A 24,626-nucleotide genomic window follows, 5' to 3' on the forward strand; every position below is an offset into this window, starting at 1 on the left:
TATACTGAGATTTCTGCTGTTGCTTGTTGGTAATGGACTTCCGTTCTTTCGCAACGTTACATATTTTATAACAAATATAACATTTCTTTACCCATTTGTCTGTTAACCCCATGTAACCTTTGGTAGACTCCTGTTTTTAGTCAACTACCAGTTTTGTTTTAAATAATAATCTCTTCAAAACAAGACAAACGTATGTACAAAATTATTTACACCATGAAATATCACAGTTGTATCCAAAACTCTAAATAATTAATGTTTATTTTCAAATATCCAGTTGGGCTGATTCAATTACTTAAGAATATCATTGACAATATAAACTATTTTTCTCACAGTACTTACTTTTACTCACAGTACTATTAGTAGATTATTCACTCAGTAACTTACTGAGTTACAACATGGGTTACAACAGTTGTATCATAACTTTAAAAAATTGTCTACTTCTCATCAAAACCCACAGAGAATGGTTCAATTAATATAGATCCTCCTTTTACAATACAAATTATTATATTTATTAAACTTTGAAACTAACTTTATCATATCGCTCGATATGGTTAATTGTTCTCACACCAGCTAACTTCACGTTTTCTCTCATTGACTAATTTTCTGAGAAAAGAACAATTTTTCTCAATCTAGCTCACAGTTGGTTGGTAGCCCATATATTTATAAATTGTTCATTGAGGCCTCAAACTTTCTGTAAACTACGCAATGACGTTTGAGTGTAACAATACAAACTTGAGGAAACATCGAAAATACAGTAGAATCGAGTAACTTGGCGTCAATAATTGACTCACACTATGTATGACTCTTACAACGTTGGGCCCGGCATGGCCAAGCGTGTTGAGGCGTGCGACTCGTAATCTGAGGGTCGCGGGTTCGCATCCCCGTCGCGCCAAACATGCTCGCCCTTTCAGCCGTGGGGCGTTATAATGTGCGGTCAATCCCACTATTCGTTGGTAAAAGAGTAGCCTAAAAATTGGCGGTGGGTGGTGATGACTAGCTGCCTTCCCTCTCGTCTTACACTACTAAATTAGGGACGGCTAGCACAAAGCTACTCGAGGGCTATCAAAAAATCATAGCAAGAGTGTTGAAAGTGATTATTTAAGTTTGTTTGTATAACGTGGAATGTTTGTTTGTTTGCCACGTTATGTAACCAAACTTAAATAATCACTTTTTTTAAATCAATAAATATTAACTCACCAAATAAATTGAATAATAACTCTTAAACTAAACAGTTTTGTATATCCAAAAAATATTAATTACTAATTTGAAATCATTTTTTCCCCAACTTGTGTGTCTACAGTGAAGTTATAATTTATAAAGCCTCTGTAATAAATAATCATTTTCTTTGAAACAAACATGTATTTTTAACGCGAAAAAACAGACAATTTTTAAATACTCTATAACTTTTTATTTTCTATTTACATACATTTTATTTTAATTTTTTTATCGATGTGAAGTTTGTGAAAATTCGGGACAAGAAAACATAAATCGAGTTCCACTGTCTCTTATTAGTGAAGAAAATCGTCCGATCATAGAAGTTCTTCTGTTGTTGTCTTCCATCTGGCTTTCTAATTCAGTTAAACACTTGTCAAAAAATTCTTGTAGATCTAAATATGTTTCAGGGGCTTACTTTTCTCAATTTTTCTTTCTACTCTAGTCGTCGGAACACTCTGACTCTGATGATTTCCTTTCATGAAACAAATCTCGCAGTTCTTTGAAGTAAAGAGGTCTCTTTGATTTATATTTCTTAAATTTTTTGTTACGTCTACAATGTGAAGGTACCTTTTTCCTTTCAGTTAACAGAGTTTCTGATATATATGAAATTATTGGTTGATATTTATGAGGCTGTGTTGGTATAAAATATTTTGTATGTGATCCTTCAAGACTCGTGATAATGTTTGTTATTTCATTTGAGCCATTACTATTTTGGATGTCCTTCCTGTTGGTAAAAACATTCGCCTTTCTTTCTCTCTAAAAATAACAAGAATCAGGATAGGTTGATGTTAGTTATCATTATATAGAAATTACCTCTTGGAAATTAATACAATGAAACTACCGATAACTGGGCTATATCAATTTAGTGGATCTCAATTAAAATACGTTTCCGAACAACACTTTTATTGAAATATCCAAATTTTGAGCAAACTAATTGACTCTATAAATTGATTTCTAATAAGTAAAAAGGGAAGGGAATGTTTATCTTATGCATATCGAAATATTTTCCACTTTACTTTGGGGAAAAACTCTGTAGAAAGTATCATATTTTTCTAGTACTAAACAGAATAAAATGTAAACAATTACTAACAAGCGTTATTAGAAATTTGAGAATTTCAAAAATAATCAAACTGAAAAAGAAATTGAAATAAAAAAACGTTGGTACTAACAACTATACTTTTGAGAATGATAAATTGCGTGATGTATATTTTAATTTAGTTGCTGCAATTATCGAGAATTTCACTCTACGTTGTTTTTGTTGGTTTTTTTATCAGAAAACTTCAAAACGGACTATCTGTGGGCCTGGCATGGCCAAGCGCGTAAGGCGTGCGACTCGTAATCCGAGGGTCGCGGGTTCGCGCCCGCGTCGCGCTAAACATGCTCGCCCTCCCAGCCGTGGGGGCGTATAATGTGACGGTCAATCCCACTATTCGTTGGTAAAAGAGTAGCCCAAGAGTTGGCGGTGGGTGGTGATGACTAGCTGCCTTCCCTCTAGTCTTACACTGCTAAATTAGGGACGGCTAACATAGATAGCCCTCGAGTAGCTTTGTGCGAAATTCCAAAACAAACAAACAAAACTATCTGTGTCTGCTCACCAAGAGTATTAATACCAGAATATTAGAGTTATAAGTATTCGGTCGTATTACTGGACTGCACCAGATGTCTTTAATCTACAGGTGCCTTTGTATTTAAAATTCGAATATTTTAATATTTGTTTGGAAGCAGTTTAACATCGAGATGGCGCTGCGAAATTCATCAATATCGATTTGAACTAAAACGCAAGAACAATACAAACACGATAATAATGATGCTTCATAAAAAGTAAAATAAAATACATTTTTAAACTCTATGTGGTGCGTAAATGAGTCCAGTGTTTTTAATTAGAAAGTTTCTAGCGAGCATAAATGTCAACTTGTTAGAGAATTTCTGCTGTTTAAAATTTTGGCATGACGAAAGGGGTGTTTGAACATCAGATAAGAAACATCAAAGTTCTACAGTTATCCAAGCAAAGAAAATTGGCTAATGCCGGGTTGTTAAACAGCAAAAGAAAATAAGCAAATATAAATGTCCCGGCATGTCCAGGTGGTTAAGACGCTCGGCTCGTAATCCGAAGGTCGTGGGTTCGAATCTCCGTCATACCTCTGGGAGCATTATAATGTGACAGTCAATCCCACTATTCGTTGGCAAAAGAATAGCTCAAGAGTTGGCGGTGGGTGGTGATGACTAACTGCCTTCCCTCTAGTCTTACACTACTAAATTAGCAATTGTATTATATGAAGGATGGAAGTCCTCACATTATACATCATATATATATATGTCTCTCTACTACTAAATGGAATGAGTGAGAGCCAACTTTACGAGGTAATGACTCATAAACAGAGTCATACAGTACAAATCTATAGAATAAACATTTATTAAAGGTTTGGAGACGGCTTGAATGGTAATGAAGAAAATATTATTAAAAACTAGCACAAGTACTGGTCCCCTGGACGGAATTTACGTAAATTCATAATTAATGAAAAGTCATCTAACGACATGAAGAATTGTCTCCCTTATATATGACCAATTCAATGAAAACCATGAGATAAAATACTGATAAAACGCCTTCCTTTCCCCGTAGCGGGCTTAGAACTATAATTTGAAATAGCTTTTAAAATGGCCGTTTTAAAATGGCCATATTAGAAGCATCTTTCATACATCTTCCCAAATGTTAATACAGTAGAAAATATGTAATTTTTTACAATTTTGTTGTTCATACATTTCACTTTATACTTTGAGTACATAGATGAACAAGAATATCAGGTTGTACTTTTGTTGCTAAGCGACATGGCATAAAGTTGTTGTATTCCTATACCAAGTTAAGATTCATTCGTAACTGTGTCAATAGCGCAATAATTGTGAAAACACATAACTCATAAACAGAGTCAATAGAGTACAACAATTTCAAAAGTGTTTTGAGATGGCTGCAATGATAAAGAAGAAACCTGTATTACATGTATATATCTACACATAACGTCTCTAGAAGCTTGTTATCAAATATCCATTTAAACCGACTGCAATTTCCTTCTAAAAATCGATACCATTAAATTTAAACGTTTCTTATAAGGTGGAAGATTGGAGTGTGAAGTTTATAGCCTTAATACATTATATTTATAACGGTGTCTAAACTTCACGCAGAACACTAGCATAAAATGTATAGAAAGTAAGTAAATATATGTGACTGAAGGTATATTACATTCTTCTTATGTTCGTCTATTTGTGCTCTACCCACCACGACTATCGATAGCCGGTTTCTAGCGTTGTAAGTCCCAGACACTCGGTATGAAATGTGATGACATTTCCCGTTATCACAATACTTACTTTAGGAAGATGAAAATTCTGGACTTTTTTGGCCCTCTTCTCTTTTACACTTTTACATTTTCTCTTCTCGTTTCTAATAACAGTCTGATCTTCATCTTTTTGTGGTACAAGTGAATATTTAATTTTTGTTCTGTCATCTTTATTTGTATGGTCTTCTGTGTTAGCTGATTTTACTGCTTCACATCCACAAGAATTGCACTTCCAAATAATGACACTACAAAAGAAAAGCGCGAATAAATAACATAGATGATTTAATTTGACTGTTATTTGTACATTAGTGTTATGTCAATTAAAATGGAATATAATTATAATCTAGAAATAATAATATTTAACAACGACAGCCACAGAGACGTTCTCTCCTAAAAGTGATCCACAATTTAAGCTTTAAGTGAATCTCCACACTTAAAATACACTTTATTGTAAACTAATGATGCTAATTTCTCCTTACTTATTTCTTATTAATGCAAGCGTTTGTAACCTTTTGATTATTTATCATTCTAATTAAAATAAAGTAACTAACATTTTTTTTATTTCTCAGCCCCTATAAATTCATTATTAAGTATATACACACATGGTTCAACTATTAATAACATAGAAATTATATTAAGATCTATTCAACAAAACATAAAAAAATACTGTTTTGTTCTTGCCTTAAAGAAATGAACAATAGTGGTACTCCTACTGCAGCAGTTACCAATGGAATCGGATATTCTAACATGGATGGTGCTGAAATGGAAAAATACAAGTTAAAAGAAAGTTAGTTTAGTGCAATTTGTTTTTGTTATATGATAGTATTGGAGGAGGCTACGTTTCATTTAGTATATTTACAGTGAAAATAACAAGATAACCACAGCGTTCTAAGTTACTGGAATCGAAGAAGTTCCACTCTTTATTCAAACACGTATAAGTTTAATGCACATGGATAAAACATTAAGGGTAAAGAAGTGTAAAGTATCACTTTAGATTTACTTTCTTCCTTGATAATCCAAGTAAAGATATTAACTTATCATATCTTATGACAACCAAATACACTGACTGTGTTTTCATATCAAATCAGGATAATCATTTGATGCGTCACATGACTGACCACCATTACAGCAGATATATATATTCGTAACAATGCAAAAGTGACGAGTTCTCAGACTTCCAAGGATGTATGATTGTTGACACTGACTTACTAGCAATTTGTAAACTGAATACTGTTTATATGTTTCTCTATTCAAAGAAATCTGTAATTAGTGTGTAAATGAACTACAAACGAAAGAGAATATATTGGAAAACTATCGGTAACAATTCAAAGTTAAAGTACATGGACGGTCGTTTTGTTGTAAACAAATCTAAAACTCTGCTCTAGTCAACCAGTTTTTTCTAAAATAGTCAAGGTTTAAATAATACAACAACACTAGGAGGAAAAAAATACTTATGACATACAATTACTGGTCCAAAAACTTACTTCAGACAACAGAAAAGCTCAAACTGTGAACAGTGAATTAGTGGGAATGATAGACGTGGTTTGGTGAATCATGTTTTACCTAAGTTACTATGAGTGGTGAAATGGTAAGAGATTTATTATTTAGAATAGAAAATAATGTCCACAATGTACTGGAATATTATAAGAGATCGGGTCTTCACACCTTTCTACATTTTTTACCTTCATGAATGAGGGAATGAAGAAATTTAATGGGAAGAAAGAACAACACGCGTCAACACAAACATCGTCACAGTAATATTTTTACATCACGACATTTTGTCACCAACCTTTCCACACATATTGTCTCACGTTAAAGGTACGTTTTACATAATTTTATATGTAGCATAACTCACTTTTCCTTGGAGAAGGAACGTATGTTTCTTCCTCCGTTTCTGTTTGACTTGGATCTAAGAAAAAAGTTTGAAATATAAACAATGTTAACAATTAAAAATAAAATAATGGATGAAGTATATAATAACTAATTTACTGCTTAGTTTGTTCAAAACAGTTTTTCCTTTTTTCGATTTATTTAAAAATTAGAATTCACAAATACTGATCACACATATAAACGCTTTAAAGGAAAGCACAACTTACAACACAGGTTATTTCTCAGTGTGAATCCTTCAGGACATTGGTGGTTTTCACTAGGTTGTACGCATGCTAAAATAAAGTATACGATTTTTTGTAGTTCAAGTATTGTTGACATAAGAAATAATATTTTGCACTGTTTGTTTGGAATTTAGCGTAACACTACATCATGGGCTATCTATGCTCTGCCCATCACGGATATCGAAACCCGGTTTCTAGCATTGGAAGCACGCAGACATTTTGCTGGGCCACTAGGGGAATTTTTGACCTGATATGACACTTTAGGCTCATAACAAATTATTAACTACTTTTCTTCTTGAAAGCTCATACACTGGAAATCCTGTAAGGTATAAACAAAATCTAACAAATATAGTTGATGGCTTATCTTGTTCTTTATCTACTGTATCGTAAGTCACAGGAAGTTTCAAATCAATGTATTTTCATAATTAATAATAAATAAGGATTTACAATGCTAAAGTTGAGGGTTCGATTTCCCCTCGGTAGGTACAGCGGATATCTCTTTGAAGCTTTGCTATATGAAAAACGCAAATTTTGGTAATTAAAGGCCCGGCATGGCCAGATGTGTAAAGGCATTCGACTCGTAATCTGAGGGTCGCATGTTCGAATCCCAATCACACCAAACATGCTCGCCCTTTCAGCCATGGGGGCATTATAACGTGACGGTCAATCCTACTATTCGTTGGTAAAAGAGTAGCTCAAGAGTTGGCGGTGGGTGGTGATGACTAGCTGCCTTCCCTCTCGTCTTACACTGCTAACTTAGGGACGGCTAGCGCAGATAGCCTTGTGAAGTTTTGCGCGGAATTCAAAAACAAACAATCGTAATTAAAAATTTATATAACATGACTGAACGGAAAATAAAGTGAAGCGTGAGAAAGAACATAAACTAAAAAAATTAAAATTATTAACGAAATCATGTGTTTTTTCTGCTTTACGGAATAGCGAATAAACAACACGCAGTGCTGTATTTATTGTTGAATTTTTTTTTCATTAACATGTGACGTGTTTAATATTAACTTCCAACAAATGAAGATGTCTACCCAGATCAGAATTAAAGATATGCTCAGTAACAGATATAGTTAATGAAATAAGCTCTTCAAACTTTCTTATTTCAAATGATAAGAATGTATTGTTTCATCGCTTGGATGTGAAAAGTGGCTAAACAATGTCTCTGAATACCAGAACTTGGCTGTGTGTTTGTAACAAAAGAAACATTTTTCTGCTATAACACTGTAGCACTTTATAATTTCAATATTTTCACAGACGATTAAAGAAATCATTCAACACTTTTGATTTTTTAAACTTATTTGTTCTATGACTTGTAAAGAAAACAACAAAACCTTTCTAATTTCTAACATAAGGTTATCTCGTTTTCTGACTTCACGGAATGTCTAATTTCATTAATTGTGTAATGCTATTGATTACATTTATTCATATATATATATATGTATTTAGTTATTGTATATAATAATAATAAACCAAAAATTATTTCGTAATGATAAATTTATATCCAGACAAGTTTGATTTTCAACGTCTTAACACCTCAGGTTTAACGCGGAAACAATGGCGGTGAGCTGTATGTGGGTAGTTGGAAAGGTGATTTCATGGATTTTGGAAAATTAATGTACAATCATTAAATATATATCGAACTTATAACACTTTACATAAATTGTAGTAAAAATGGATGGAATCCGATTCATAATATAAAGTGTTTTTTTTTTTTAACTTCTAAACACTACCAAAATCGATTCTTATAGGCATTTACCTTCCAAGAAATGAGTGATGGAAATTGGTTTGTGTGCTTTTATCTCCCAGTTTCTTGAGTATTCAATAATGCACTTATAAGCACCGGCATCAGAAATATCAAATTTATCAATCATCAAATCACCCGTGGCTTTGTTTACCCGAATTTTCTCGTCATCTGTTTCTATTACACCGTATGGGCCAAACCAATAATACCTGAAAACATCAAAGGTATAACATTTGATCTTATAGTTGTCAGGGACACATGGAATAACCTGTGGGGCGCCAAGTATAATATTTTCAGATTTAAGTTTTATGTGCCCAGGCACTGCTGTAATTACAGCATATAATGCCATAAAAAGCAATGTTTTGAAAAAGAACTTCACCATCTCTATATCTTATCCTTGCAGTAGTATGTTAAACGTTTTACAAAATGTCTCCTAATTATCTGTGTTGCTAAGATACTGTTTCATTGTTATATTATAAATATTGTAATGACGTAAGAACCACAAACAATATGTCATATAAGTTACGGGTTACCGATTAACCACTAAAAGCTGATAAAAGTTACGGGTTACGGAATAAACGCTAAAAGCTGACAAAGTACAGAAACTAAAAGTTGTAAAATTTATGATGAGGCTACAGAAACCACAATTCCATTTTTAAACAGCTTTGATTTGAATTTAAAATATACAAATTCAAAAATATGTGAAAAAAACATCTAATGTTTACTTTATTTTTATTACAAAATAAGATATTGTTGTTTCACAACATGCTTAGAGGCAACAAAGAAACACCACAAACAATATATCATAAAAGTTACGGGTTCCGGATTAAACACTAAAGCTGATAAAAGTTACGAATTAAACGCTAAAAACTGACAAAGTACAGAAACTAAAAGGTGTGAAATTTATGATGAGGCTACAGAAACCACAATTCCATTTTTAAACAGCTTTGATTTGAATATAAAATATACAAATTCAAAAATGTGTGAAAAAAACATCTAATGTTTACGTTATTTTTATTACAAAATAAGATATTGTTGTTTCACAACATGCTTAGAGGCAACAAAGAAACACCACAAACAATATATCATAAAAGTTACGGGTTGCGGATTAAACACTAAAGCTGATAAAGTTACGGATTAAACACTAAAAGCTGACAAAATACAGAAACTAAAGGTGTGAAATTTATGATGAGGCTACAGAAACCACAATTCCATTTTTAAACAGCTTTGATTTGAATTTAAAATATACAAATTCAAAAATGTGTGAAAAAACCTAATGTTTACGTTATTTTTATTTCAAAATAAAGTATTGTTGTTTCACAATAATACTTGCTAAATAATCACAGTTATTGTTGTGAAAATAGTTCAAACAACTCGCCTGGCAGGTAAATTACATAACTTAAAAACAAGCCTCTGAAAGACTCAAACCACACTTTTATCTTGCAATTCACAGGTGATGTTGCAGTCTGGAAGAATGCCGAAAAACATATAACAGCAAGAAATGGCCACTACTAAACAGTATAGAATTTTAACTGCAGTAAGTGGAGAATTAAAATAAATGCGCACAAAATACAAGTCATATTATTTACAAAATCGTACAAAAAGAAAACAAATTAATATATTAATATTACAGTTATATCTAAACGTGACTCTATTACAAGTAACAATACAAAAGGACTTGGCATGGCCTAGCGCGGTAAGGTGTGCGCTTCGTAATCTGAGGATCGCGGTTTCGCGCCCGAGTCGCGCCAGACATGCTCGCCCTCCCAGCCGTGGTGGCGTTATAATGTGCGGTCAATCCCACTTTTCGTTGGTAAAAGAGTACCCCAAGAGTTGGCGGTGGGTGGTGATGACTAGCTGCCTTCCCTCTAGTCTTACACTGCTAGATTAGGGACGGCTATCAGAGATAGCTCTCGAGTAGCTATGTGCGAAATTCCAAAACAAACAAACAATATAAAAAAAAATCATAGGGGTTACTTTGATTTAAAATTAAACTGGATACCACACTATATAACATAAAAACAGTCATAGAATATGTTTGTGTAACATGGATAAATGTATCAAAAACACTCATCAATAATCAAAGTCCTTCGTCTGATACAAGTGTATCATACAAGGTCCCATATACGACAGTCATTCAGTTCAACAGCAAAACATTGGCTTGAATTATAGTGAATAAAATCATTCAACGCGTACTTTCCGATTATTACTAAAGTGATATTGTTATGACAGTTATAAAACATCAAAATTATGAGATTTGATGATTTTTACCTCTCGAATATGGTTTATTTCCATGCATGTTTCAAGATCTCGGATTTTATAGGGAATTTAAAAAGTTTCTATTCTTCCCTTAAGTTTCTCCAATTTGAGTTAAATTATTAAAAAATGAAAGCATCATAAACAAACTGTTTACATACTGGTTGGAACAGAATTACAAGACAAAGAAATTTATTTATTTTCTCCCATGAAGATACCTAGGGGGCTGAATAGAAAAATCGTAGAGTTAATAACATCACAGGCCTACTACCAATGTCTTCTCACAAGTATAATTAATTGTGATCACACTCTATCAGTTTAGAAAACGTTTTCACCGTAAGGCAAAGTATAGTTGATATAATATTGTACATGTTTGTTTTTGAAAAATTCGTGAGTGCTTATGAAGCTCGTGAGGTAGATAGAGCACAGAGTGCCGGTTTTGTAACTTTGCCTGGAGGTGCAAGCAACCCTGTTAATGGAATAATCTGCAATTATTCAATGAGAGACTGATCGTTTTGTGAGTCAGCCACTTTCTCTTGAAGTTATTCACCTCATGAACAATCTGAACCTGTTCATTCCGAGAAAGATTTTTATAGCCTTTTCCCACCACAGGATTTTCTCATGTTTCCCTATACACCTCCTGCAGAGTCAGCTCGGTTTAATATTGCGTATTTAGATATGATGCCTCAGGTATGTGATGTTTTATCCTTTTTTATGATTTCCTACAATCCTCATCCTTTTTTGTTGTATGATAGTTCTTAGTTCTTCTTTACCTTATTCAGTTTCCCACTTTCTTTGGTTATTAGGGTTCATACAAAGCATTTTACTTCATAATTGGTTGAGAGTTCCAGCATGTCTTGCTTCCTATGTGCTGTGGATAGTTTGTTTGACGAACCATCAAGTAGCCTATCCGTTTTAAGACTCACAGGTGTTGGAATCTATTTTACCAATTTGGGAGTACTCCATGATTTCCAGTGCTTTTAACCCATGCCTCTGTCTTATCCTTACTTTTGTGGTATTTATCTATCATAGATTTACTTTCAGATACTGTGTACCAAAATCCTGAGGTTTTTGAGAAACAGCCTCTCCTTTGTTACTTCTAAGATGACTCATTTTCCATTCTCTACTCTCACCTTGCATACATAATTTTTCTGTTGTTGAAACATACTGGGTCAAAATGCAGCCTTCTGTCAGACTTATTTGCTGCCCACTTAGGGAATCATGTGTAGCTCTGTTTCTTAGTATATTTTCAAACGTATTCCAGACACTTTGGAAATGCATGCTGGGAACACCTGCATCAACACTCTACCCTTTCATTTTGGTAGCTCATTTGCCACAGTTGGAATCAAGAAGAAGCCCCTATTCCTGTTTCCCGTCCTAGTGCTTCCCAGCTTTTACCTGTTCCTCTTTCCAGGTGTTTTTTTCAGTGTAGATCATCATAATATCAACAGTACCAGTTGATAACTGGATGGGAGCTCAGTTGTGTGACTTTCTTCCCCTTTGGCAATGTTTCACCACAGATTGGTGGATTATTTGGGCATGTCCTATGCTTCCTTTACCTTCCTCTTTTTATCACAGATATCCATTTCTTTTCTTCTTCCTCAGGATCCCATTAACAGCCAGCTTCTGTCGGAGGTAGTTCAAGACCATTGAATCTAGAAATCATCTTTCTCACAGTTTCTATTCCAGCTGTTTGTTGTTATTAAAACTGAAGACTGGCTATCTGTCATAGTCTTTCAGTCAATTTCTCAGTCTCCTTTTTTTGTTTTATAATGAAATTGTTTCTCCCCTTGGTGGGTGTTTTTTCTCCTATTAGCTTATGGATGTTGGCAGTCTGATTTATTTGCTGTTAATGTTTCATATACTCTTTATCATTTAACATATTTTATTTATCCAGATTATTATTTCCTCCATAAAATCTTGGCTGCTAGATATGGTTACTCCAATTTCCCTTCCTTCCATTTCCTGGCCTTCTGTGTCCTGTATGTGCTCTTCATTGTTGTATTCATGATTTCCATTTCCACCTATTTATCCCTTAGAAACCATCTTCTGTTTGTGATTTTTCTCCTTCCACCATATGGGTTCAACTTTTGATTTGGTTGGTTTATTCCTATGTTTCTTTATCCTCCCATACATTGCTCCAGGTGTCTTCTCATCAAATTAGGCATCTTACCTTTTCTCTGGCATCGCATCTTCATTGTCTGTCAGAGGAAATTCTTAGGCATATGGACTACATGTGATATGTTTCTCTCTCATTATTTGCATAGGCTTTTTACTTCCTCTTCAGGATGTTGTCTTCCACCTGTGACTATTCTTTAGACTTCCATGTGACAACAAGCCTGGATAAGTTATATTTCATCTTTTCTACATTTTCAGAGGTCTTATTTCCATTCTCATTGTAATTCTCTGTTTGGATCACACTTTATGGCAAATGTTGCCTGATCAAGTATTCTTTAACCTTAAAATCCACACTTTTCTGCCATGTATACGCACCTAAATATATTCCATGGCCATTCAGTGCACACTGTTGAGATGGGGTATTCAACAAGGTTGCTTGAGGATTAACTTTGCAACAAAGTGCTTCACAAATACACCCATCCCAGACTGTACCAATCATGGACTACAGGAGTAAAACAGAATGTGATAGCTGCCTATCCTGCCATGCCTTATATTGAATAAATCAGCTTGGGCTACTTTAAAACAGTTTCATGGTCACCTATTTCACTATCTGAGGTGTTGACATATTTCCAAACTTTCCACCACATATCACACTCCCTTTTTTTCTAGTGGAGCTGGGTGTCCTTATCAATTTTCAATTCCAAGTCACTGTGGGGCATTGTCCTGAATTGTTTAATGGCATAAAATATCTACAATTCAGTGCAGGGTAGGGAAGTGGTTTTCTGCTGGTGTAGATGACATCATATATATAGACCAAAGGAGTGAGACCTCAAATTGCAGTTAACTCGTTTGGTTGGGTTTCATCATCCTGGTCCCAGATGAAAATCCATTGGCTGGATTTTGGATATAGAGTAAAAGCAAAATACATAAGTTTTTGCACATTGTAGTATGGATGTTTGACTTCCTTCTTCAGTTATACTTTATCTGTATTGTAGAGGCAGGGCTGAATTATTTATTAGGCACAGTGCCTAGGGCCTATGAAAACTATAGGTCCATGAAAATTTTCCTTAAAAGTTAATTTTTGGATTAACTTATATGGCTGGTAGGGCCTACAAACAGTAGGTGCCTTCGTCTTACAATCGTCTTGATACAGCATGGTGGAGGAACTTGGGATTGTTCTGGTTCTTTCCCTTCAACTGTCTTTTGTGTAGCTTATTCTGAGGATGTTATTTGTCTTAGGTTGGTTCTGGTCAATTTCTCTTTCATATACATTTTCTCAATCCAGGACATCAGGTTTTCAAAATTGATATACCATTTTCCGTTCTTAACATATGCTCTCTTCAGGAGTCAGATGTTTGATATCCCTTCTGGTCTCATTAATTTTAAGTGAAAATGGTATGATCCTCATTCTACACCCACCCTCTCTATCTGTGTCAGTCTCCAGCAGCATAGATTTTGGATGTAGTTGACTTGTCAAGTACAGTTTATCATGCCCTAGCCACTTTGTGTCTGGAAACACTTCCATTTTTCTCCAATACTAATTAGATTTACTTCTCAGTTTTTGTCTACCAGAATATATAACACATTTCCCAGATTGGTGAAGAGTATGGCTGGTTTAGAAATAGTGTAGTCTCCCACATCATGTCATCATATCTAATTCTTTAGACTCAAGGTGTGTCCTTTGTACTCTTCCAAAGGGTGCTTCTTTTCTTCCCTTGCACCAATTCAGTGTGTGATTCTATCTGATTATATAAGCACAGCTGATGTACCATTTTAGAAGTTAGTTTTTCTATACATAAAATGTACTTCCTCTCCACTCAAAATGAGTGATTCAATTCTCCACTAAAACTCAAAACAGTAATTTGATAGAACTGAATAGAGGAAGTCGCACGTATAATGAGTGTATAGCACTTTCCTTTGAGGAGGATTATCCATGATAATTTGCATGAGAGACATTAAAATGAGTGATTTCCAAAGGATGGGAGGAAAAATACTTGTGGCATGTTTTTCTTCCTTTTTTTGTCACATAAAGGGCAGCACTAAATGAGACTAGTTATATGAAATACATTTTCAGTATAGGAAACATAACTTTCACTGTTGCCCTGCTTAATATCTTATTTTGTTGAAAATCACCTATATTTTCATGAAAATTGGGATCATCTAGAAATTTTCCTCTCTCCAGTATATTTTCTTGGCCTCCAAATTAACAAGGCTACTTATATCCAATTTTATATTGTAAGCCTCGATATGGATATATCATCCAGTTGTAAAAGAGACCCAAGGCATCTCTCAGTCCAAACTTGTTAATTTGGAGGCCACAAAATATCCTGGATGGAGGGAAAAATTTCTAGAAGATCCCAAAATATTAAAGAGTCAGTGAGTTTAATACAAAGGTAGATGATGTGAAAAAGATTGAAGTAGGTGATGCAACTTTGAACATTTTATAGTTTTAAGTCAGCTTTATCATACTAATAAGATATAATGTATAATGTAAGCCAGTAGTGAAAAGGAAAGGATGGTTTTCTGTGGACAAATATTTAGTCCCATCTTTTAAGTAAGGTGTACTTTTCTGAATTCAGCTTGACAGTGAGGATGAATCACATATATTAACCTGGTTTTGCTTGTGTTATTCAGTTGTTATAGTAGTGAGGTGCAAAATGTGTGTAATGTAAGTTCTGTGGTTCCTGGGACACAAACAGCACAGTATAAAGATAGACTTTAATACAATAACAGTTTCCTTACTTGACTATTTTCCATATATTACAACAAAGGTATTTCTGCTGAATTAGACAATGATTGAAGATGGAAATTGGTCATTTAGCATACACATTATGCTATGATCTTTTTTATAGATGATTTATGGACAAAATTGAAAGTGCTTTTGTTGTTATTTTTAAAGCTTTTAACATCTGGGGAAATAAGGTTAACACAATATATGCAAATCAAGAAATTTTAAGAGTTTGGAAAATTTGTACCTTATGGACCATCACACTTTAATGTTATTACCTTAAAATTGAAACTGTTTATTTAAACCACATCTGAAACATAAAACCATTTTTATCAAAATCTAATTTCAAAGATACCCAAGAATAATTAACTTCTTAAAGTTTTAGGTCAATTAGGAATTGTATTTTTTTTTAATGAGATTTAGTTTTCTGTGAAGAGATTTATTTTTGTTGTTGATTAATTAATGAAATTCTTATTGTAGTTTTGTTCTTATTTATTTTTCAGTTGTGTAAATAATCAGAATACTTAATACTTTTACACAGTATTATTTGTTTAAGGGTTAATTTATCATTTAAGAACAACTTTCACGCTTCCTGCTGCCCTTGGAACTATTTCATTGTAAATCATGTTCAGTTTTGATGGCCATAATAATGCATTATTGAAAATACTTCTTTCATTGTAGTAAGTTTCTACAAAATGAGGTCAATCTTATTCCACACATTTTGATAAACTTATCACACAATCTGCACTACATTTGGATGTTGACTTTCTAGACTATGTTTAAGCAGATCAAAGACAAAAACAAAACAGCATTTTATGCTTCAATAAAACTGAATTGTGTTGGCAATCCAAATATTTTGTGTTAAGGCCTTCAAAACAAATACAGATAATAATTATTCACTAATGGATATAAACTAAACTGAGTTTTTTTTGTCTTCAATAGTGTTTGCTAATTCAGAACCTGTTAGAGGGTTTGAAGAAGGTGCACTCCAGATGTGCTTTGCTGATCTTAGGCAGGTTAGTAAACCTTTACAAAAGTCTACTATTTAAGTTCATATTAAAAGATATTACAAGTAATGTAAACATTGCTTTTGGACTAAATACATTTTATGTGGTTGCTGTAGAATAGTCATTAATATTGTATACGTATGTAACATAGGCATACATTATGTATATAGATATGTAATTAACAGTTACATTATGGAAGACATTAAACCTTGTAGAATGATATATGCTCATAGGAAGAAAAGTATGCAACTCTCATGAAATGCCTTTCAAAAATGAAACTAGTTAATGAAATTATTTCCTTAAAACTTGATAACAAACTTTCATTAAAGTAAGTAGTTTCAGCAAAAGTTTTATTTTGTAAATATTTTTTGGATTTTTCTAATAAAAATTCATTATTTAATGTAGTTATTTACACTTGGACTCTTGAGTAGTTCACATGCAAAGTAATTTTTATGTAAAGAATACTTTTTACCTTACAGTTTTTACATTTCATTTGCATAACCTCTAGAACCTCATAAATGAACATCAATTGCTGTTTTTTAAGGTAAATATTTGAACTTTATTTTCTCTTTTATGCACTGTATTACTAACTCTATCATCATCAACAGAGAGTGCAGGGAAATGTTTTTCAAATTAACAAATAAAAAGTGTGTACATACCTTTTACATCTTTATAGAAATTTATTAGTATAGTCATCTTTTCACATATTCGTAATTTAACGTCTTTATCTTTTCATTTATAGTTTATTTTTAATTATCCTTTAAAATTCTTTGTCACTATTTATTCTGATATGTTAACTGATACCAATAGGCCTTTTATGAAGAAGTTATTTTGACAAATTTCCGACATAGATGTGTTGCAAAAACAGGATGGCTGTTATGGATACCATCTTGTTTATAAAGCTTTCACAATCCATGTAACAAGTTAAGCTTATAAAAACCATTAAATCACTCATATATGATTTTTAAAACATAAATTATACATAGTCAACTAAAATATAAAAATTAGATTTAAGTATAGTTCAACTGTCTCTAACTATAGCATTTTGAGGTAACAAACTACTGTAAGTGCTGTAGACAATAGTACTGCAGGCTGTTACTTCTACTTTAGAACAAAAACTGTTCACCAATTTCATAATAACTGTTGATGGAGTGGAGTGTACACTGAGCTCTTTATAACAGCTTTGTACATTTGTATTAACTAATTACTTGTACATCATAAATTTGTTTCCAATGTATAGAAGATTGGCATAGCACCCATAAAGGCTGTAAAATCTATTTCTGTTTTTCAGTGGATTCAGTTCTAAGACTGCATATATCGTATGTCTCAAAGGACATGTAAAACACATTGGCATCTTGACAGTTGTATGCATTGCGAGCTTATGTGTTTAGTCAGTTTCTGTTAAATTGGAGATTTTTTTTTTATATAACTTGGATCATGTGACAAGCAAACTATGTGAGCAAACTATTTATTTTAAATGTTTCTGTTGTAACAAAGAATTAAAACTTGGATAACATAAACATTAAATTATATACTATAATGTTAATTTCATTCACATGCATGGATTGTAAAGATGTTTAATTTTTGTACATAATTCAGTAATTTGCATATACATTAATTTTAAAATGCTGCTGTTCTGATCAGATAAACAGATATGAATTTCAGTGTTATTTTGTTTATCAACACTACTCATCATTGAGTTTCTGATGTGAATACTTAAGACCATGTCATTTAAATACTTCTGTGTGCATTTTAATCTGGAATTTTTTGCCTGTTGGCTTCAGTCAAGAACACTTTTTATATATCTGGGAACCAAATATATACACGAGATTCACATTCATTGTCAGTGACATCTGTCAATGTATTTATGGCATTTGTACTTGTGATTATAAATGTCACACATGTTTGTAATTGATACATTTTTTGTTGACTTCGCTCTCTTGAACTTCGAGGAATCCAGTTACATGTCTTATCACAGCTGTAAGTGAGAGTGACTTATTTTGTCACGTAATTCTTGGAATTGTGATTTCTTCATGAAGTTATTTGCTTTTATTCTCTTTTTATATTTTTTCTGTTGACTAAATCACTAGACCTTTCTACAGGCTTTAAAAGAATTTCAAAGTAATTGTTAATCAGATTGTTTACTTCTGCTATAATTATTTTGGTGAACTTTGTATTTGGTCATTCTAATTTGCTTGAGAAACATCTCTAGAATACTTTAGAATCCTCTTTTCTTAGTCTTGCCTGAAACATCAGTCTAGTCTAGTTATCTGAATGGTAAATGGTGAACAAGTTTTTGTATATGTCTAGTTCATCCCATAGTTCTGATGCCCATGAACTGTCATAGTTAGTAACCTGTATGGTCACTTCTGTCTGATTGTTAATTGAGAACTTTTTTTTTTATTAACTACTAGATATTAGTTACTCATTACTTTTTATCCTGTGTTTTGACTAATAATCTGCTTCCATATTCTTGGAAATTTCAAAAAACTATTTATTTAGTGGTCATGGCTGAAAATCAATTATTAGTCTTCTTGATGCAGAGACTGGTTGATATATATATATATATATATATATATAGTTTTAATATTCAGTGACCATTATGGAGGTCTGTTTTCTCTTTTTTAACTCAAGGGAGTTTCAAATTTGTATTATGTGAATTTTGTTGCATATTGCTTTTTCTTTGTATTAGAGGATGATCTTGTGTGTGTCTCAGGTTAATAGGCTGGCTTTTATTGGTCACTAGCCATTGTTAGGGAAGGTTGTATAAAGTTTTACTTGTACAGGTCTCATGCTTTTCTAGGTACAAGGAAGCACTGTGCTGGTATATGGAATCCTCTCTTACTTCACAAAAGAAATATTGTTTTTATAAACACCTAAAGTTACAAAAAGGACAAAAACAGTTACATTATTTAACTAGTGTTTCAAGCAACTGCCCTTCATTAGGTTTGATATTGTTTAAAGTTATTTAATTTTCTCAAGTTTCAACATAACTGCTCATTGTTATTTGTGAATTTTTCCACTTTTAGAAAGAAATAAAGGATGTTTATTGGATAGCACTGTTAAAATCTATAACAGTATGACATCATTCTTAGTCCTAGAATTAATGACCTTTGTGCATCTCTTAAAAAAATTTCAAAACAACTTTGTAATTTATTTTTATTTTTTATTAATATCACCTGTATTTTAATTCATTTTTCTATTTCCTGTATATTAGTATTGTTTCCTATATATTAATATCACCTATATTTTTATTCATTTTTCTTTTTCCCATGTATCAGTATTGTTTCCTATATATTAATATCACCTGTATTTTTATTCATTTTTCTATTTCCCGTATATTAGTATTGTTTCCTATATATTAATATCACCTATATTTTATTCATTTTTCTATTTCCCATATATTAGAATTGTTTCCTATATACTAATATCACCTGTATTTTATTCATTTTTCTATTTTCCATATATTAGTATTGTTTCCTATATATTTCTTTACATTATCATTTTCTGTAATTCCCATTCCTTTTATTTTTGTATTTTCCATTCTGTGAAACCTGTTTTAACATCTTTTAACTGTTGTCACTGCCATCTTTCATGTAATGCACACATTTTTTTATGTACATCTAAACATGACAGGAATGTCTTCTGTTATTATTGACATAAATGACATCAACATCTGTACTTGTAATGTGCCCTACTAATCATTGCTCTTTATTATCCTAAAAAAAGAATAGTCAATTGAGTTAAGATATTTTATGTCACCTTTATTGGGTTATATGTAGTACTGATAAAGATTTAAACACTCATTCAGTTTCCCATGTTTTACATGTACATAAATAGTCAAAAGATTGTTAGGCTAGTTTAGCCTGCTTGAAACGAATAGTGTATTTTGTTCAGTTTAAATTCTTGCTCTTGCTCAGTATGTTAGTTATTGCTATTTCTTTTACAAAAGTTTAGAAATGCATTTGAAAGCCACGCTGTGTAACATTGAATAGATTCAAAATAGTTATTTGTATCTGAATAGACCTATTCACCTAAAAGTTCCATCAGTCTATAGAAATACAGAGATAAAAGTTAGTTTTGTATATCACCTTTTTGAGTATATGTATAAAGATTGGCGCTGCTTACTGTTAATAGGAAGATTTTGAATTTTTCATGAAACATAAAGTTATTAAGTACTTTATAAAATGATAAACGTAGCATGAGATGGACTTAAAATTGAAATAACTTTATTTTAACTAAACATTTTAGTAAACTGAAATCATTGAAGATCTACATGTTGCATTCTTTGGAAATAAGAAGCTTTATGGCTGTCAGGTATTTACAGTGTTAAAGAGTATAATGTGTGTGGTAGAAGGAACACTCTAAATGTCCCTCTGGTGTTAATATATATAATAAACAGTTTGTGTCATGCTTCTTTGTTTTAATAGTAATGGTCTACAATTTATATCATTGTTTTGTAACAAAACTACCAATTGATATTGTTAGGTCAACTATGGTATTTATGTTGTGAATGTTTAATATACATATTGGTTTGTTTTTATTCTTGTTAACTTTGGTGATAGAACAAAACAATTTAATTCAGAAATTATTTAGATTTAGAATTGATATTTTGTCTTTATTGAGCTTAGAGTAAGTTATTGCACAGTACATTTTTAAGCTTAATTATAAAACAAATAATACCCTAGGCTCACTTATTGCACCATGATAAGTTAGATAGCATTTTATTTATATTTTTTTCAGTTATTTATTATCATTGAGGTATAGACAAAAGTAAGATAAAAATTACCAAGGGTTTCAGTGGAGTAGCATTTCAACTAAGCCTTTGTTACAATAATGTTTTACACCCAATGCTTATATTTAGCCCATTAAATATACCTTCCGTTACTAATGTTAAGATCAGATGATAGCTAGTTGTGTCTAAGTGTGAATGTAAAGTACGTAATTCCCTCCAGTCTTACACTGTTAAATTAGGGATAGCTAGCTGACTTCCCTCCAGTCTTACACTGTTAAATTATGGATAGCTAGCTGACTTCTGTCTAGTCTTACATTGTTAAATTAGGGATAGCTAGCTGACTTCTGTCTAGTTTTACACTTCTAAATTAGGGATGGCTAATGCAGATAGCCCTCGTGTAGCATTGCATGAAATTCAAAAACAAACAAATAAATATAATTAAAGATGTATTAACTGTGGAAACTCCACTATGTAAAATAGTTGCATATATTTTTCGATATCACATCTTCCAATTATTTTAGTTTAGTCACAGAGTCCATCAGTCTCCTTTCACTAAAACTGATTTCTTATTATTACTTTCTGACTTACGGTGTACAATTCCTTCTTCTTGTAATTTTTGTTAATTAATTTACATATAACAGTTTACTTTATTTTGGTGCACTGGAATTTTTCTTGTAGAATTTTTCTAGTTATATTTTCTTATAACTTCTAGATCTTTTCATGACATGGGACTGGGCAACCTACTTTCATGACTATGGACAAGAAAATAGTAAGTATTGAAGGGTAAACCCACAAGTTGCTGTAGTTCTGCTTGAAAAGTAAGTGGAACATAAAAGTAATCAAAGTTAATTTTAAATGTCACTATTATACTGCTTTATTATAAATTGTTAGTCTTTCCAATAATTATTATGCATGTTTTGATTTTTAAAAAAGGAAAATGAAAACATATAGCCACCTTAAAAGTTGTATGTTTAGTTACCTAGTCATATGTTGCCCTTAAGATACCTGATACTATTGATGAAAGTTGTATGTTTAGTTACCTAGTCATATGTTGTCCTTAAGAAACCTGATACTATTGATGAAAGTTGTATGTTTAGTTACCTAGTCATATGTTGTCCTTAAGATACCTGATACTATTGATGAAAGTTGTATGTTTAGTTACCTAGTTATATGTTGTCCTTAAGATACCTGATACTATTGATGAAAGTTGTATGTTTAGTTACCTAGTCATATGTTGCCCTTAAGATACCTGATACTATTGATGAAAGTTGTATGTTTAGTTACCTAGTCATATGTTGCCCTTAAGATACCTGATACTATTGATGAAAGTTGTATGTTTAGTTACCTAGTCATATGTTGCCCTTAAGATACCTGATACTAAGTTACCTAGTCATATGTTGTCCTTAAGATACCTGATACTATTGATGAAAAGTTGTATGTTTAGTTACCTAGTTATATGTTGCCCTTAAGAAACCTGATACTATTGATGAAAGTTGTATGTTTAGTTACCCTAGTCATATGTTGTCCTTAAGAAACCTGATACTATTGATGAAAGTTGTATGTTTAGTTACCTAGTTATATGTTGCCCTTAAGAAACCTGATACTATTGATGAAAGTTGTATGTTTAGTTACCTAGTTATATGTTTGCCCTTAAGATACCTGATACTATTGATGAGAGAAAGTTGTATGTTTAGTTACCTAGTCATATGTTGTCCTTAAGATACCTGATACTATTGATGAAAGTTGTATGTTTAGTTACCTAGTCATATGTTGTCCTTAAGATACCTGATACTATAGATACGAAAGTTGTATGTTTAGTTACCTAGTCTCCTTAAGATACCTGATACTATTGATGAAAGTTGTATGTTTAGTTACCTAGTCATATGTTGTCCTTAAGATGATACTATTGATGAAAGTTGTATGTTTAGTTACCTAGTCATATGTTGTCCTTAAGATACCTGATACTATTGATGAAAGTTGTATGTTTAGTTACCTAGTCATATGTTGCCCTTAAGATACCTGATACTATTGATGAAAGTTGTATGTTTAGTTACCTAGTTATATGTTGTCCTTAAAATACCTGATACTATTGATGAAAGTTGTATGTTTAGTTACCTAGTTATATGTTGTCCTTAAGATACCTGATACTATTGATGAAAGTTGTATGTTTAGTTACCTAGTCATGTGTTGTCCTTAAGATACCTGATACTATTGATGAAAGTTGTATGTTTAGTTACCTAGTTATATATGTTGTCCTTAAGATACCGCAATTACTATTGATGAAAGTTGTATGTTTAGTTACCTAGTTATATATTGTCCTTAAGATACCTGATACTAATTGATGAAAGTTGTATGTTTAGTTACCTAGTTATATGTTGTCCTTAGATACCTGATACTATTGATGAAAGTTGTATGTTTAGTTACACCTGGTCATATATTTGTCCTTAAGAGCCTGATACTATTGATGAAAGTTGTATGTTTAGTTACCTAGTCATATGTTGTCCTTAAGATACCTGATACTATTGATGAAAGTTGTATGTTTAGTTTACCTAGTTACATATTTGTCCTTAAGATACCACAGTACTATTGATGAAAGTTGTATGTTTAGTTACCTAGTTATATATGTTGTCCTTAAGAAACCTGATACTATTGATGAAAAGTTGTATGTTTAGTTTTCTAGTCCTTATGTTGTCCTTAAGATACAAGTACTATTGATGAAAGTTGTATGTTTAGTTACCTAGTTATGTTGTCCTTAAGATACCTGATACTGTTGATGAAAGTTGTATGTTTAGTTACCTAGTTATATATTTGTCCTTAAGATACCTGATACTATTGATGAAAGTTATGTGTTTAGTTACCTAGTCATATATTTGTCATACAGATACATTACTATTATTAGAAGTTGTATGTTTAGTTACCTAGTTATATATGGTCCTTAAGATACCTGATACTATTGATGAGAAAGTTGTATGTTTAGTTACCTAGTTATGTATTTGTCCTTAAGATACCTGATACTATTGATGAAAGTTGTATGTTTAGTTACCTCGTTATATGTTGTCCCTTAAGATACCTGATACTATTGATGAAAGTTGTATGTTTAGTTACCTAGTTATATGTTGTCCTTAAGATACCTGATACTATTGATGAAAATTGTATGTTTAGTTACTAGTTATATGTTGTCCTTAAAATACCACAGTACTACTATTGATGAAAGTTATGTTTAGTCACCTAGTCATATGTTGTCCTTAAGATACCTGATACTATTGATGAAAGTTGTATGTTTGGATGTTACCTAGTCCTTATGTTTGTACCTTTAAGATCTGATACTATTGATGAAAGTTGTATGTTTAGTTACCTTTGTTATATGTTGTCCCATACAA

At 32.2% G+C, this 24,626-nt stretch overlaps 2 protein-coding genes and 1 long non-coding RNA gene across 8 annotated transcripts in view; 2 read left to right on the forward strand and 1 right to left on the reverse strand.

The window, feature by feature from the left end:
- LOC143242211 (uncharacterized) overlaps positions 1-24,626 on the forward strand; it is a 558,288-nt gene that overhangs the window by 199,537 nt on the left and 334,125 nt on the right. The gene's annotated exons all lie outside the window — the stretch shown is intronic.
- On the reverse strand, positions 1,386-8,784 carry LOC143243236 (uncharacterized). The gene is made up of 6 exons (XM_076487086.1): positions 8,418-8,784; positions 6,641-6,706; positions 6,400-6,453; positions 5,226-5,301; positions 4,576-4,789; positions 1,386-1,971 (listed from the first exon to the last, which is right to left on the reverse strand). Exons 1-6 carry the CDS (start codon positions 8,782-8,784, stop codon positions 1,654-1,656), a joined length of 1,095 nt encoding a protein of 364 aa, XP_076343201.1. The 3' UTR covers positions 1,386-1,653.
- LOC143242727 (uncharacterized) lies at positions 10,866-22,016 on the forward strand. Of its 6 annotated transcripts, none has more exons than XR_013023175.1 (5): positions 10,866-11,348; positions 16,447-16,520; positions 16,991-17,055; positions 20,763-20,828; positions 21,959-22,016. It is a non-coding gene; the product is annotated as an uncharacterized LOC143242727 (long non-coding RNA). The 6 variants fall into 6 exon arrangements; XR_013023176.1 differs by having other exon boundaries at positions 17,020-17,055; XR_013023172.1 differs by lacking the exon at positions 16,991-17,055.

The sequence above is a fragment of the Tachypleus tridentatus genome, unplaced genomic scaffold, assembly GCF_004210375.1.
Source record: "Tachypleus tridentatus isolate NWPU-2018 unplaced genomic scaffold, ASM421037v1 Hic_cluster_2, whole genome shotgun sequence".
NCBI classification, from domain to species: Eukaryota; Metazoa; Arthropoda; class Merostomata; order Xiphosura; family Limulidae; genus Tachypleus; species Tachypleus tridentatus.

Coding starts and splice junctions, on each gene's coding strand:
- LOC143243236 (XM_076487086.1), bottom strand. CDS start 8,784: ATGGTGAAGTTCTTTTTCAAAACATTGCTTTTTATGGCATTATATGCT. Junction 4,790..5,225: donor CTATTGTTCATTTCTTTAAG/GCAAGAACAAAA, acceptor TTTCTTTTGTAG/TGTCATTATTTGGAAGTGCA. Junction 1,972..4,575: donor AGAATTTTCATCTTCCTAAA/GTAAGTATTGTG, acceptor TGTTATTTTTAG/AGAGAAAGAAAGGCGAATGT.